This window comes from Esox lucius, chromosome 4 (genome assembly GCF_011004845.1).
Source record: "Esox lucius isolate fEsoLuc1 chromosome 4, fEsoLuc1.pri, whole genome shotgun sequence".
NCBI lineage: Eukaryota > Metazoa > Chordata > Actinopteri > Esociformes > Esocidae > Esox > Esox lucius.
The window spans coordinates 9049548-9066266 of record NC_047572.1 but is presented as its reverse complement, the minus strand read 5'-3'; the positions used below and the strand labels follow the sequence as shown (position 1 = coordinate 9066266).

General features: G+C 41.9%; 1 protein-coding gene and 8 non-coding genes across 21 annotated transcripts in view; all 9 read right to left on the bottom strand.

Moving 5' to 3' along the window:
- The window catches only part of LOC105026045 (LIM and calponin homology domains-containing protein 1), a 101447-nt gene extending 99340 nt beyond the window's left edge, over positions 1-2107 (bottom strand). For 4 of the 13 annotated variants that reach the window (XM_010897227.5, XM_010897228.5, XM_010897222.5 and 1 more), the window contains exon 1: positions 1744-2103. In XM_010897227.5, coding sequence (XP_010895529.2) covers positions 1744-1842 — 99 coding nt within the window. In that variant the 5' untranslated portion in view covers positions 1843-2103. Of the gene's footprint in view, positions 1-1743 lie in introns of all 13 variants that reach the window. The other 9 variants (XM_020045212.3, XM_020045216.3, XM_020045213.3 and 6 more) reach the window with 5 other exon arrangements.
- Positions 2108-9512: 7405 nt separating this feature from the next.
- On the bottom strand, positions 9513-9584 carry trnac-gca. The gene has a single exon. It is a non-coding gene; the product is annotated as a tRNA-Cys (tRNA).
- Positions 9585-10477: 893 nt separating this feature from the next.
- Positions 10478-10549, bottom strand: trnac-gca. Its single transcript has one exon. It is a non-coding gene; the product is annotated as a tRNA-Cys (tRNA).
- An 893-nt stretch (positions 10550-11442) lies between these two features.
- trnac-gca lies at positions 11443-11514 on the bottom strand. The gene has a single exon. It is a non-coding gene; the product is annotated as a tRNA-Cys (tRNA).
- An 893-nt stretch (positions 11515-12407) lies between these two features.
- trnac-gca lies at positions 12408-12479 on the bottom strand. The gene has a single exon. It is a non-coding gene; the product is annotated as a tRNA-Cys (tRNA).
- Positions 12480-13372: 893 nt separating this feature from the next.
- trnac-gca lies at positions 13373-13444 on the bottom strand. Its single transcript has one exon. It is a non-coding gene; the product is annotated as a tRNA-Cys (tRNA).
- An 893-nt stretch (positions 13445-14337) lies between these two features.
- Positions 14338-14409, bottom strand: trnac-gca. Its single transcript has one exon. It is a non-coding gene; the product is annotated as a tRNA-Cys (tRNA).
- Positions 14410-15302: 893 nt separating this feature from the next.
- On the bottom strand, positions 15303-15374 carry trnac-gca. The gene has a single exon. It is a non-coding gene; the product is annotated as a tRNA-Cys (tRNA).
- An 894-nt stretch (positions 15375-16268) lies between these two features.
- trnac-gca lies at positions 16269-16340 on the bottom strand. Its single transcript has one exon. It is a non-coding gene; the product is annotated as a tRNA-Cys (tRNA).
- Positions 16341-16719: the final 379 nt, after the last annotated feature.

The window sequence follows — 16719 nt, the reverse complement described above, 5'->3', positions numbered from 1 at the left end:
GTAAGACAACACCCCGAAGCGCACAGCCAAAACAACGCTGGACAAGTGTGTTTTTGGACAAGTCTGGGAATGAACCCAGACTTGAACCCCATCACAGAGTAGTTCACAGATGTTCTCCATCCAATGTGACAGAGTATGAGACAATCTGCAAGTATGTTTCAATAAACAGGCACCATTTTACACTTGTTTTTGCTTTTTCATTATGGCAAAAAAAAAAATGTTTTTATCAATTATACACTATGTTGTTAAAGCAAGTTGCCAGACCAAAGATAATTCCAAAGATATGTTGTTTTAACAGTAAATGATCACCTAAAAGGATACCTTAGGTAAACATAAAATGCCATGTTGTTTATGACTATAAACCTGTTAATTTGCATATTGACTTAGATAAATGTAATAAACCTGTGGCAAACACTAAAGATATTGGCGTTATGGGTCTGCGAGTATACCTTAAGGCAAAGTATTTATGTTGAAGCAAACTCAAGATCAAGTTAATAAACATGTGGTAAACACTAAAAGCAAAACTACCGATGTTAGAATTATGGGCCAGCAGGTATACCTTAAGGTAAAGTCTTTGGGCCGGTTTCTCAGACACAAAATAAGCCTAGTCTAGGCTGAAAACAACAAGCTCAATGGAGTTTTCTATGGTACTTGATTTTTTTTTTCCTAGACAAGGCTTAATCCATGTCTGCGAAACCGGCCCTTTATGTTAAAGCTAACTCAAGGCCTAAAACTCAAACACACCGGCATGGCAAAGAAATATAACTAACATATGGCAGGGAAATGGAAAATTAAAAAAACAATTCATTCAATTGTTATCAATAGGCTTGGCTTTTGTTTGTTTCCTTCAGAAACCAGTGACCTGTATCAACTCTCAAGACCCCCAAGGGTACCCAAGGAAAGACAGCAGGTGAGTGTGGGTAATGAGATCAGCCCCCTTGAGGGTACAGAGAACAACAACCAGTCCAACTGTTCATGCTCACCTCACATTCAAATGTGTGGCTCATTAGCTGCTGATGGAGATGAACAGAAATGGTGGCTTAAAGGTTAAAATGCAACATGGCCTGTTCAGGTTGATTTGTATTTGTAGTGATGATAATGGTGCAATTGAGTATGTTTAGATCAAGGAATGGTATGTAAAACAATTGATAAAGTATAATGTTAATGAAAAATTACTTTTACCCGGTAACGTGTGTGTGAGTGAGTGAGTGAGTGAGTGAGTGAGTGAGTGAGTGAGTGAGTGAGTGAGTGAGAAATTATTCAAAATATAAAAGTGTTTAGTATTTAACGTAATTTACAAAGCTTAGAAGGGCCACATCAAATCAAACAAAAACATAGTGTTGAGTAGGACAATGATTTCGTTTAATCGTAGTCAAACAAAGTCAAGTGCAACAAGGCCATTGAATGCCAGGAATCAAATTGTCATGGAACAAAAAACGTTTGTGCGATTATTGTCCGTACAGGTCCACATGAGGCAAATCAATTCCACATGATGCATTCGTTGTCTTGAACCAAACACTAACTAAAGCAAGGAGATGAATGTGTCACTTTCTCAACAGGTGACTGGCTATATGCAATAAAACTGATTTGCCTGGTTCACTGTGCCAGTAAGACACGATGATATGACGCCGAGACCTAACTGACTTTCAGGTAAATTAGAAGCATATAAATGATTAGGGCCTATGTGATCATTGGGCAACAGAATAGCGTAGCCGGATGAGTTTGATAGGAACGGTGACTCACCTCAATCCATTTCTGCGCTTCTAGAAACGCTGGCTCCGAGGCCGATTCGGGAGGATGTCGCTGGTGTGGCTGTCCTATATCTGCAGACGGACTTGCCATTTGCAAAGATGTATTAAAATACAGGCTATCAACAAAAACGATGTTGTAAAACCCGCAAGCCTAAGCACCTGACCGCGAAAACACGTATAATGCAGTTTGTTTGGAGTTGGCTTGACTAGACGGTTTCTTCCACACTCCTCCAAGCTGTTTGGAATATATGCCGCAAACCTCAGATACTGCACTTGCAGCTGAGCTACCCGACTCTCTCTCTTTCTATGCGTAGCCTACTGGGGCTGTGGACCAAGTCCACTCGCTCGCACCGCAATGTTAGCACCCATGGCTAAAAATACACGGAGCTGCGCTGCTTTGGCGTCAACCAATGCGAAAGCAGCAAACATTTCTATCAGCCACTCCGGATCACACATTTCCAACAGCAGCGACCCATAGAGTACATGAATAGTTTAAATGAATTATCATCTGTGAAAATAATTAGGTTGTATACAAAGGCTTTTATGGTTATACTAGCCTAGGACTATTGTGTCGCCTATACGTATAATACATGATATAGGCCAGTAATGGTCTGTTACAGCCAAAAACAAATAAATCATCAGGTTAATCTGGCAAAATGGGTATGATGGGTGGTCCATATCCAGACACTAAGTCACGTTTCACCTAAACTCCAGGAGTCAATTAGGAAGACGATTACATTTTATTTCTATGAGATTGATTTTCACTATATACTTTCTATAACATCTTAGCTTCAAACCATGTTTAAAAAACAAATATGCGTAATTTTGCTCTCATTAAATGTAACTAAATGTGCACCTATGATATAACACATTTAGTGCTATTAGCAATAGGGTGTATTATGGGATGGATTATACCCAGTATATTTTGTTGGATTCACAATGAGAATGACACAAACGAACTGTAACATAATTAAAAACATGAAACTATGTTTCAAGTGACAAGTATGGATTCGTCTAAATCCGAAAATAAAATAAAGAGAAAATAAAATAAAGACAATAAAGATAGTTGTATATCAAAATGGGGACTTTAATGTTGGGTTGAATAGCTGCATACCATGCATACCAAAAAAAATTGTTGGAAAGAAAAAAGCTTACAACCGAGAGTGACATGAAGAAAATTTCGAATTTATATTTGTCCTGTTCTGCAAATATCTAGTGGAACATTTGAAAAGCCTTTACATTTTGTGTATGGCAGTAATGAATCACGCACTGCCGATTGGCGGCTACAACAGCCTAGATCAGGCTGACAGGTTTGACTTTTGCCCGAAGGCGGGTCATCCATTCACTTTCCGGAGTTACCGGTAACAATGGATTGTTGATCTAATATATTTTTTCTTGCCCTCTACTGACCTCTTGTGGTAAAACCCCCCCACAAATAACACGATGCATGAAAAGTCACTTCAGATACAGTCAAGGGTAAAAGTCTTGTTGTTCTCAAACATTTCTATCTGGCATTTGTATAATAACTGCCTTATGAAACCTGTATTGTGTCCTTTCCAACTGATACTTACACTACTGTTCAAAACTTTGGAAATATCCTTGTTTTCCATGAAAACACATGAAAAGAGTTTGAATAGGAAATATTGGAAACATTATAAATTAATATAGTCATTTACAAGGTAAGAAATATATTTTTTAAGCAACATTTACATTTCCAAAAGTTACTGAGGTGGTTCCAGGGCATTATTGTGTTTTTCTGGTTAAGTCAGTTATTTAGTGTCATGCTAAAAATGCTATGGTTGTTGGTTTAATACCTGTACTGGCTAATTGCCGTTAAGTGGAATCAATCATCTGAAGATAATTTCAACCCAACATTTTTAGCATCAGAAAAGCGCAGCCAACCTACAAGCATCACTCATTCTTAGTAATTTCGGGTGGCAACAGGATTTGAACTGGGGTGTCTGGCTCATCAGTTGAATGCAAAACTGTGCATCCAATGAAGAAATACTGTGCCATTTGATTAAAAAGCAATACCAGGGGTCAACCGGGTTTGACTCAGAGGCCTCTTGATCTGCAGTCAAATGCGATATCACTGAGCTATACCCCCTGCCCAGTATGTGCTTTGAAGAGGAGTCAACCTCCTAAAAATAATTTAAACTCAGGAACATTTTGAGCATCAGAAAACTGTACAGCTAAGGGAATAACATAAATCCTGCTTAGTAATATTGGGTGGCACCAAGATTTGAACTGGGGCTTCTGGCTCATCAGTCGAACGCAACACTGTGCATCTAACCAAAAAAAACATGACTCCTGCTTATAGAAGAATTCAGGGGCCTCTTGATCTCTTGTCAAATGTAACACTATTGAGCAAAACCCTCTGAACAGTAGACTTTATGATGTGGAATCAATCGAAAGAAGATTTTTCCTCAGGAACCTCAGAAAACCACATATATCAGACAAACATTTCTCCTGCCTAGTAATTTTGCGCAACACCAGGATTTGAACTGGGACGTCTGGCTCATTTCCCGAACACATTACAATGAATCCGACAGAGATTTACTGCTCTGTTTGAGTAAAGACAACATTTAGGAAGCAACAGAATGTGAACTTGGGACCTCTTGATAGGCAGTCCAGTGCTCTATCACTGACCTACATCCAAAGGTCTGTAGAGGCTTTGAAAAGGAGTAAGTATCATTACAATGCCTTATCACTGTAATTGTTGTAGCAACAACACAGAGGAGAATGTTTGTCTTCAGTTAAAGATAGCAGAGTTAGAGGCGATCGTACATTGTTTACCGGGGGGCAGAGCCACAGACGTAGCCGCAAATCTGGGGTTGGTGCTAGCGAAGTCTAAAACTGGCAAGTATAGAGAGTACAGAGATATTGTTATTCACGTTGGCACCAACGATGTTAGGATGAAACAGTCAGAGGTTACGAAGCAGAACATAGCATCAGCGTGTAAACTAGCTAGAAAGATGTGTCAGCATCAAGTAATTGTCTCTGGCCCCCTCCCAGCTAGGGGTAGTGACGAGCTCTACAGCAGACTTGTGCAACTCAATCGTTGGCTGAAAACTGAGTTCTGCCCGTCGCAGGAGGTAGAGTTTGTAGATAACTGGCCTTTTTTTTGGGACTCTCCCAGAAATAGGGCCAGGCCTGATCTGCTAAGGAGCGACGGACTCCATCCTAGCTGGAGTGGTGCTCTTCTTTTATCTAGGAACATTGACAGGAGTCTCACTCCTTTAGCTTTAACATGAGATAGGGTGCAGGTCAAGCTGCAGGCTGTTAGCCAGCCTGCTAGCATAGTGGAGTCTGTCAATAGCATAGCCAGAGTAGTACAGCTTTACCTATTGCCACTGTGACTCGTTCCAGGCTGAGAAAAGTTAAACAAGGTAGTGCTAACAAAAACAACCTTATTAAGATAAAGCCTTCCTCCACCTCGGTCAAAAATAAAAATGATTGTATCACTTCACATCTCAAAATGGGACTCCTAAATGTTAGATCCCTTGCTCCAAAGGCAGTTGCAGTAAATTAATTATTCTCTGATAATAAACTAGATGGTATTGGTTTATGTGAAACGTGGCTAAAGCCTAATGAATTCATTGTCTTAAATGAGGCCTCTCCCCCTGGTTATACTAGTGATCATATTGCTAATATTTATGACAGTAAATATAAATTTACTCTCAAACATATCACTGAGTTTCATTCTTTCAAAGTTTTACTCATGAAAGTTAACCAGGCCGATAAATCGTTTTACATAGGTACTATTTATAGGCCCCCCGGGCCATACACAATGTTCCTCAATGAGTTTCCAGAATTCTTGTAGTCATGGCAAATAGTATTCTAATTTTTGGCGATTTCAATAATGATATGGAAAAGTCCAATGATCCTCTTCAAAAAGCCTTTGAAGCCATAATTGACTCAATGGGTTTCATCCAACATGTCTCAGGTCCAACACATTGCCACAATCATACCTTAGATTTAGTCCTGTCACGAGAAATAGATATTGTAGATCTAATAATTTACCCCCAAAATCCTGGATTATCGGATCACTGTCTTATTACATTTACCGGTAAAACAAGAAATCCACTTGCCCCCCAAACAATGAGTTTCAAAAGCCGTACTATAAATTCTCGGACTACAAATAAATTCCTTGTATTCTTACAAGTTCGCTCATTAACGACAGAGTAAATAAATCTGTAAACGATCAAATCGAGGATCTAAACTCAATACTGCGAAATACATTAGACACAGTTGTACTACTAAAAACAAAAGAAATACGCAACAAGAAACTCGCTCCCTGGTACACAGACAATACTAGAGCACTTAAGCAAGCCTCCAGAAAATTGGAGCGAAAGTGGCGCTCCACCAAGTTGGAAGTATTTAGACTAGCCTGGATAGACACTACAATACCGAAAATCACTCACGTCTGCTCGATCAGCTTATTTCTCCAACCTGATTGAGGCGAACAAAAACAATCTAAATTTTCTCTTTGATACAGTTGCAAAGTTAACAAAAAAGCAAAGCTTAGCAAGTGAAGTGGGTCTTCACTTTAGTTGTAATGAATACATGAACTACTTTGATGAAAAGATCGTCACCATTATAAAACAAATAACTGACTCCTTAAATAGTTATGGTCCTCAAAATCTCAGTTGTCAAAAAATTTTACTGAACATCCCTGACCAGGTGTCAATGGGGACACTTGAATTTTTTGATACCGTATCGCTCGACACATTTACAAAATTTGTAATGAGTTCTAAACCCACAGACTCTCAGCTAGACCCCATTCCAACAAAATTACTTAAGGAGCTATTTCTTGTGCTAGGTCAGCCAATGCTGAACATAATAAATTGCTCCCTTTCCTCCGGATGGAAAAAAAATAGCGGAAATTAAGCCTCTTCTAAAAAAATCTAATCTGGATCCCGACATATTAAACAATTATAGGCCAAAATCGAACCTCCCGTTCCTCTCAAAAATCTTCGAAAAATGTGTTTCCCAACAACTGAATGCCTTCCTAAAGACAAATAACATTTATGAAATACTCCAGTCCGGTTTCAGATCCCATCATAGTACTGAGACTGCACTCGTGAAGGTAACAAATTACCTTCTAATGGCCTCAGACAAAGGTTCCGCATCCGTCCTGCTGCTTCTTGATCTTAGTGCTGCTTTTGACAGTATTGATCACTCCCTTCTTTTAGAGAGACTGGAAACCCATATTGGGCTACGTGGGCCTGGTTTAAATCTTATTTATCTGAAAGATATCAGTTCTTTAGTGTGGATGGCATATCCTCTGACAAGTCAAAGGTATGCTTTGGAGTTCCTCAAGGCTCGGTTCTGGGCCCATTATTGTTCTTACTATATATGCTCCCTCTGGGTGATGTAATCCGAAATCACAATATTAACTTTCACTGTTATGCTGATGACACACAGTTATATATTTCAAGAAGCATGGAGAAGCCCCTAAATTAGCTACTTTGGAAGCATGCGTTTCAGATATTAGGAAGTGAATGACAGAGAATTTCTTGCTCTTGAACTCAACTAAAACAGAAATGCTCGTTTTAGGACCCCAAAAAACAAAGAGCGTTTTTAGCAGATCTCACTGTGAACCTTGACGTCTGCATGGTCGTATCCCAAAAAACTGTAAAAAACCTTGGCGTTACCCTTGACCCTGACCTCTCCTTTGAAGAACATATAAAATATGTCTCAAGAGTTGCTTATTTTCATCTTTGAAACATTGCAAAAATTAGAACCTTTCTATCAAAAACTGATGCAGAAAAATTAATCCATGCTTTCGTTACTTCTAGACTAGATTACTGCAATGCTCTTCTCTCTGGTTATCCAGACAAATTAATTAATAAACTTCAATTAGTGCTGCACACGGCTGCTAGAATCCTAACTAGAACAAAAAAATGTGAACACATTACTCCTGTCCTGGCGTCCTTACACTGGCTGCCTGTTAGGGTTAGGGCTGATTTTAAGGTTTTACTCTTAACCTATAAATCAATACATGGATTGCTCCTACTTACCTTGCTGAAATGATCCAGCCATACATACCTACACGTAACCTTAGATTGCAAGATGCAGGCCTTTTAATTGTACCTAGAATTTCTAAACAAACAGCTGGCGGCAGGACCTTTTCTCATAGAGCTCCACTCCTGTGGAATGATCTGCTAATTAAGGTTAGAAATGCAAACTCAGTGCAAACTTTCAAGTGTCTACTAAAATCTCTACAGCACGGTTTATAATTAGGTGTAGCCTGGCCCGGGGGTGTGAAGGTGACCAGTAGGCTTGATACTGTCCACCCTTGCTGTCTTGCCTGGTGGGCTCTCGTCGCCACTGGGATGCCCTCCCAACAATGCCTTTCGGGGGAAGAGTCACTGGCTTGTTGTTGACTCTCTGTTGCGCACTTGTGCAATTGGTCTGTACGCTGTTAGCAATACTCGGCCCTCATTCAGGGGGGTTGGGGTTGGTGGGTGTCCCTTTGGTTGATGCCTGGCAATGTGGGTGGATTGATTTCCTGCCTGTTGGGCCCTGTCCGGGGCCTCCCCCGGGTAGGGCCACAGTGTCACAGGACCCCCCCGTCTCAGTTCCAAGGTGTTACGCTGCTATATTATTGTGCTGGGGGATATGAGGAATGCACTACTAACTTTTCTCAGTCTCCTCCAGTTTTAAATTTTAGGAGGAAATGAGGTCATGGTCCACACCTGCGGATTACCTGGTTTGGGGGGCCCGTTGCTGTACCTGTCCTTGTCCACCTGGTCATACTTCTGACCTAGTATACAATCAAATAGACTCTGGATTTAGCCCAGAGAAATGTATTTATTATTCCAATTGGACACTTAAAATCTCACCTGGCACTGCCAGAAGAGGACTGGTCACCCCTCTGAGCGTGGGTCCTCTCTAGGTTTCTTGCTAAAATTGGACCTTCTTAGGGAGTTTTTCCTAACCACTGAAATTCAACACTACTGTAGTTTGCTCCTTGGGGATTAAGGCCGGGTGTCTCTGTAAAGCACTTTGTAAACACTGCTGATGTAAAAAGGGCTTTATGAATACATTTGATTGATTGATTGATATTGTCAAATGCAACAACACTGAGGACATTTTGGGTGGCACCAAGATTGGAACATGTGCTTCTGACTCATTAGTGAAAGATTGGAACTGTGGCTTCTGACTCATTAGTCAAAAGCAACACTGTGCATCAAAAGAAAAATAACGACCCCTGTTTAGTGAAGGAATCAAGGGCCTCATGATCTCTTGTCAAACGCTAAACAATTTTGCGAAACTCGTGGCACAGTAGACTTTTTGAAGTTTAGAGGGCACCAAGATTTGAAACTGGTGTTGCTGGCTTCTCATTTAAACACAACACAGTGCATATAATGAAAAAGTCACAGCACCTCCTTAGTGAAATAATTAGGGGCCTCTTGAATCTATTGTCAAATGCAACAACACTGAGGGAATTTTGGGTGGCACCGAGATTGGAACTTGCGCTTCTGACTCATTAGTGAAAGATTGGAACTGGGGCTTCAGACTCATCAGACAAATGCAAAACAACTTAGCGAAACTTGTGGCACAGTAGACTTTCTGAGGTGGCATCGATCGTATGAAGACGGTTTCTCCTGAGGATAGTTTTAGGCATGAGAAACCCACAGATATCGGGCAAACGTTTCTTCTTTTGTGCGGCACCAGGATTTGGGCGAATCAATCGAACACAACACTGTACATCCATCTGAGAAATACCTCTCTTTTTGAGTAAAGAGAACATTCAGGGGGCACCAGGATTTGAACCTGGGACCTCTTGATCTGCAGTCAAATGCTCTACCACTGAGCTATACCCCCAGCCCGGTCTGGCCTTTGAAGTGGAGTCAACCATCTGAAGATGTTTTCGAATCAGGAATCTTTTGAGCATCAGCAAACTGTGCAGTTGAAGGACTAAGATTAATCCTGCTTAGTAATTTCAGAGGGCATCAAGATTTGAAACTGGGGTTCCTGGCTTCTCAGCCAAACGCAACACAGTGCAACTAATGAAAAATCACAGCTCCTCCTTAGTGAAGTAATCAGGGGCCTTGTGATATCTTGTCAAATGCAACAACACTGAGCCAATATTGGGTGGCACCAAGATTGGAACTGTGGCTTCTGACTCATTAGTCAAATGCAACACTGTGCATCTAATGAAAAATAACGACCCCTGTTTAGTGAAGGAATCAAGGGCCTCATGATCTCTTGTCAAACGCTAAACAATTTTGCGAAACTCGTGGCACAGTAGACTTTTTGAAGTTTAGAGGGCACCAAGATTTGAAACTGGTGTTGCTGGCTTCTCATTTAAACACAACACAGTGCATATAATGAAAAAGTCACAGCACCTCCTTAGTGAAATAATTAGGGGCCTCTTGATCTATTGTCAAATGCAACAACACTGAGGGAATTTTGGGTGGCACCGAGATTGGAACTTGCGCTTCTGACTCATTAGTGAAAGATTGGAACTGGGGCTTCAGACTCATCAGACAAATGCAAAACAACTTAGCGAAACTTGTGGCACAGTAGACTTTCTGAGGTGGCATCGATCGTATGAAGACGGTTTCTCCTGAGGATAGTTTTAGGCATGAGAAACCCACAGATATCGGGCAAACGTTTCTTCTTTTGTGCGGCACCAGGATTTGGGCGAATCAATCGAACACAACACTGTACATCCATCTGAGAAATACCTCTCCTTTTGAGTAAAGAGAACATTCAGGGGGCACCAGGATTTGAACCTGGGACCTCTTGATCTGCAGTCAAATGCTCTACCACTGAGCTATACCCCCAGCCCGGTCTGGCCTTTGAAGTGGAGTCAACCATCTGAAGATGTTTTCGAGTCAGGAATCTTTTGAGCATCAGCAAACTGTGCAGTTGAAGGACTAACATTAATCCTGCTTAGTAATTTCAGAGGGCATCAAGATTTGAAACTGGGGTTCCTGGCTTCTCAGCCAAACGCAACACAGTGCAACTAATGAAAAATCACAGCTCCTCCTTAGTGAAGTAATCAGGGGCCTTGTGATATCTTGTCAAATGCAACAACACTGAGCCAATATTGGGTGGCACCAAGATTGGAACTGTGGCTTCTGACTCATTAGTCAAATGCAACACTGTGCATCTAATGAAAAATAACGACCCCTGTTTAGTGAAGGAATCAAGGGCCTCATGATCTCTTGTCAAACGCTAAACAACTTTGCGAAACTCGTGGGACAGTAGACTTTTTGAAGTTTAGAGGGCACCAAGATTTGAAACTGGTGTTGCTGGCTTCTCATTTAAACACAACACAGTGCATATAATGAAAAAGTCACAGCACCTCCTTAGTGAAATAATTAGGGGCCTCTTGATCTATTGTCAAATGCAACAACACTGAGGGAATTTTGGGTGGCACCGAGATTGGAACTTGCGCTTCTGACTCATTAGTGAAAGATTGGAACTGGGGCTTCAGACTCATCAGACAAATGCAAAACAACTTAGCGAAACTTGTGGCACAGTAGACTTTCTGAGGTGGCATCGATCGTATGAAGACGGTTTCTCCTGAGGATAGTTTTAGGCATGAGAAACCCACAGATATCGGGCAAACGTTTCTTCTTTTGTGCGGCACCAGGATTTGGGCGAATCAATCGAACACAACACTGTACATCCATCTGAGAAATACCTCTCCTTTTGAGTAAAGAGAACATTCAGGGGGCACCAGGATTTGAACCTGGGACCTCTTGATCTGCAGTCAAATGCTCTACCACTGAGCTATACCCCCAGCCCGGTCTGGCCTTTGAAGTGGAGTCAACCATCTGAAGATGTTTTCGAGTCAGGACTCTTTTGAGCATCAGCAAACTGTGCAGTTGAAGGACTAACATTAATCCTGCTTAGTAATTTCAGAGGGCATCAAGATTTGAAACTGGGGTTCCTGGCTTCTCAGCCAAACGCAACACAGTGCAACTAATGAAAAATCACAGCTCCTCCTTAGTGAAGTAATCAGGGGCCTTGTGATATCTTGTCAAATGCAACAACACTGAGCCAATATTGGGTGGCACCAAGATTGGAACTGTGGCTTCTGACTCATTAGTCAAATGCAACACTGTGCATCTAATGAAAAATAACGACCCCTGTTTAGTGAAGGAATCAAGGGCCTCATGATCTCTTGTCAAACGCTAAACAATTTTGCGAAACTCGTGGCACAGTAGACTTTTTGAAGTTTAGAGGGCACCAAGATTTGAAACTGGTGTTGCTGGCTTCTCATTTAAACACAACACAGTGCATATAATGAAAAAGTCACAGCACCTCCTTAGTGAAATAATTAGGGGCCTCTTGATCTATTGTCAAATGCAACAACACTGAGGGAATTTTGGGTGGCACCGAGATTGGAACTTGCGCTTCTGACTCATTAGTGAAAGATTGGAACTGGGGCTTCAGACTCATCAGTCAAATGCAAAACAACTTTGCGAAACTTGTGGCACAGTAGACTTTCTGAGGTGGCATCGATCGTATGAAGACGGTTTCTCCTGAGGATAGTTTTAGGCATGAGAAACCCACAGATATCGGGCAAACGTTTCTTCTTTTGTGCGGCACCAGGATTTGGGCGAATCACTCGAACACAACACTGTACATCCATCTGAGAAATACCTCTCTTTTTGAGTAAAGAGAACATTCAGGGGGCACCAGGATTTGAACCTGGGACCTCTTGATCTGCAGTCAAATGCTCTACCACTGAGCTATACCCCCAGCCCGGTCTGGCCTTTGAAGTGGAGTCAACCATCTGAAGATGTTTTCGAGTCAGGAATCTTTTGAGCATCAGCAAACTGTGCAGTTGAAGGACTAACATTAATCCTGCTTAGTAATTTCAGAGGGCATCAAGATTTGAAACTGGGGTTCCTGGCTTCTCAGCCAAACGCAACACAGTGCAACTAATGAAAAATCACAGCTCCTCCTTAGTGAAGTAATCAGGGGCCTTGTGATATCTTGTCAAATGCAACAACACTGAGCCAATATTGGGTGGCACCAAGATTGGAACTGTGGCTTCTGACTCATTAGTCAAATGCAACACTGTGCATCTAATGAAAAATAACGACCCCTGTTTAGTGAAGGAATCAAGGGCCTCATGATCTCTTGTCAAACGCTAAACAATTTTGCGAAACTCGTGGCACAGTAGACTTTTTGAAGTTTAGAGGGCATCAAGATTTGAAACTGGGGTTCCTGGCTTCTCATTTAAACACAACACAGTGCATATAATGAAAAAGTCACAGCACCTCCTTAGTGAAATAATTAGGGGCCTCTTGATCTATTGTCAAATGCAACAACACTGAGGGAATTTTGGGTGGCACCGAGATTGGAACTTGCGCTTCTGACTCATTAGTGAAAGATTGGAACTGGGGCTTCAGACTCATCAGACAAATGCAAAACAACTTAGCGAAACTTGTGGCACAGTAGACTTTCTGAGGTGGCATCGATCGTATGAAGACGGTTTCTCCTGAGGATAGTTTTAGGCATGAGAAACCCACAGATATCGGGCAAACGTTTCTTCTTTTGTGCGGCACCAGGATTTGGGCGAATCAATCGAACACAACACTGTACATCCATCTGAGAAATACCTCTCCTTTTGAGTAAAGAGAACATTCAGGGGGCACCAGGATTTGAACCTGGGACCTCTTGATCTGCAGTCAAATGCTCTACCACTGAGCTATACCCCCAGCCCGGTCTGGCCTTTGAAGTGGAGTCAACCATCTGAAGATGTTTTCGAGTCAGGACTCTTTTGAGCATCAGCAAACTGTGCAGTTGAAGGACTAACATTAATCCTGCTTAGTAATTTCAGAGGGCATCAAGATTTGAAACTGGGGTTCCTGGCTTCTCAGCCAAACGCAACACAGTGCAACTAATGAAAAATCACAGCTCCTCCTTAGTGAAGTAATCAGGGGCCTTGTGATATCTTGTCAAATGCAACAACACTGAGCCAATATTGGGTGGCACCAAGATTGGAACTGTGGCTTCTGACTCATTAGTCAAATGCAACACTGTGCATCTAATGAAAAATAACGACCCCTGTTTAGTGAAGGAATCAAGGGCCTCATGATCTCTTGTCAAACGCTAAACAATTTTGCGAAACTCGTGGCACAGTAGACTTTTTGAAGTTTAGAGGGCACCAAGATTTGAAACTGGTGTTGCTGGCTTCTCATTTAAACACAACACAGTGCATATAATGAAAAAGTCACAGCACCTCCTTAGTGAAATAATTAGGGGCCTCTTGATCTATTGTCAAATGCAACAACACTGAGGGAATTTTGGGTGGCACCGAGATTGGAACTTGCGCTTCTGACTCATTAGTGAAAGATTGGAACTGGGGCTTCAGACTCATCAGACAAATGCAAAACAACTTAGCGAAACTTGTGGCACAGTAGACTTTCTGAGGTGGCATCGATCGTATGAAGACGGTTTCTCCTGAGGATAGTTTTAGGCATGAGAAACCCACAGATATCGGGCAAACGTTTCTTCTTTTGTGCGGCACCAGGATTTGGGCGAATCAATCGAACACAACACTGTACATCCATCTGAGAAATACCTCTCTTTTTGAGTAAAGAGAACATTCAGGGGGCACCAGGATTTGAACCTGGGACCTCTTGATCTGCAGTCAAATGCTCTACCACTGAGCTATACCCCCAGCCCGGTCTGGCCTTTGAAGTGGAGTCAACCATCTGAAGATGTTTTCGAATCAGGAATCTTTTGAGCATCAGCAAACTGTGCAGTTGAAGGACTAACATTAATCCTGCTTAGTAATTTCAGAGGGCATCAAGATTTGAAACTGGGGTTCCTGGCTTCTCAGCCAAACGCAACACAGTGCAACTAATGAAAAATCACAGCTCCTCCTTAGTGAAGTAATCAGGGGCCTTGTGATATCTTGTCAAATGCAACAACACTGAGCCAATATTGGGTGGCACCAAGATTGGAACTGTGGCTTCTGACTCATTAGTCAAATGCAACACTGTGCATCTAATGAAAAATAACGACCCCTGTTTAGTGAAGGAATCAAGGGCCTCATGATCTCTTGTCAAACGCTAAACAATTTTGCGAAACTCGTGGCACAGTAGACTTTTTGAAGTTTAGAGGGCACCAAGATTTGAAACTGGTGTTGCTGGCTTCTCATTTAAACACAACACAGTGCATATAATGAAAAAGTCACAGCACCTCCTTAGTGAAATAATTAGGGGCCTCTTGATCTATTGTCAAATGCAACAACACTGAGGGAATTTTGGGTGGCACCGAGATTGGAACTTGCGCTTCTGACTCATTAGTGAAAGATTGGAACTGGGGCTTCAGACTCATCAGACAAATGCAAAACAACTTAGCGAAACTTGTGGCACAGTAGACTTTCTGAGGTGGCATCGATCGTATGAAGACGGTTTCTCCTGAGGATAGTTTTAGGCATGAGAAACCCACAGATATCGGGCAAACGTTTCTTCTTTTGTGCGGCACCAGGATTTGGGCGAATCAATCGAACACAACACTGTACATCCATCTGAGAAATACCTCTCTTTTTGAGTAAAGAGAACATTCAGGGGGCACCAGGATTTGAACCTGGGACCTCTTGATCTGCAGTCAAATGCTCTACCACTGAGCTATACCCCCAGCCCGGTCTGGCCTTTGAAGTGGAGTCAACCATCTGAAGATGTTTTCGAAGTCAGGAATCTTTTGAGCATCAGCAAACTGTGCAGTTGAAGGACTAACATTAATCCTGCTTAGTAATTTCAGAGGGCATCAAGATTTGAAACTGGGGTTCCTGGCTTCTCAGCCAAACGCAACACAGTGCAACTAATGAAAAACCATAGCTCCTCCTTAGTGAAGTAATCAGGGGCCTTGTGATATCTTGTCAAATGCAACAACACTGAGCCAATATTGGGTGGCACCAAGATTGGAACTGTGGCTTCTGACTCATTAGTCAAATGCAACACTGTGCATCTAATGAAAAATAACGACCCCTGTTTAGTGAAGGAATCAAGGGCCTCATGATCTCTTGTCAAACGCTAAACAATTTTGCGAAACTCGTGGCACAGTAGACTTTTTGAAGTTTAGAGGGCATCAAGATTTGAAACTGGGGTTCCTGGCTTCTCATTTAAACACAACACAGTGCATATAATGAAAAAGTCACAGCACCTCCTTAGTGAAATAATTAGGGGCCTCTTGATCTATTGTCAAATGCAACAACACTGAGGGAATTTTGGGTGGCACCGAGATTGGAACTTGCGCTTCTGACTCATTAGTGAAAGATTGGAACTGGGGCTTCAGACTCATCAGACAAATGCAAAACAACTTAGCGAAACTTGTGGCACAGTAGACTTTCTGAGGTGGCATCGATCGTATGAAGACGGTTTCTCCTGAGGATAGTTTTAGGCATGAGAAACCCACAGATATCGGGCAAACGTTTCTTCTTTTGTGCGGCACCAGGATTTGGGCGAATCAATCGAACACAACACTGTACATCCATCTGAGAAATACCTCTCTTTTTGAGTAAAGAGAACATTCAGGGGGCACCAGGATTTGAACCTGGGACCTCTTGATCTGCAGTCAAATGCTCTACCACTGAGCTATACCCCCAGCCCGGTCTGGCCTTTGAAGTGGAGTCAACCATCTGAAGATGTTTTCGAATCAGGAATCTTTTGAGCATCAGCAAACTGTGCAGTTGAAGGACTAACATTAATCCTGCTTAGTAATTTCAGAGGGCATCAAGATTTGAAACTGGGGTTCCTGGCTTCTCAGCCAAACGCAACACAGTGCAACTAATGAAAAATCACAGCTCCTCCTTAGTGAAGTAATCAGGGGCCTTGTGATATCTTGTCAAATGCAACAACACTGAGCCAATATTGGGTGGCACCAAGATTGGAACTGTGGCTTCTGACTCATTAGTCAAATGCAACACTGTGCATCTAATGAAAAATAACGACCCCTGTTTAGTGAAGGAATCAAGGGCCTCATG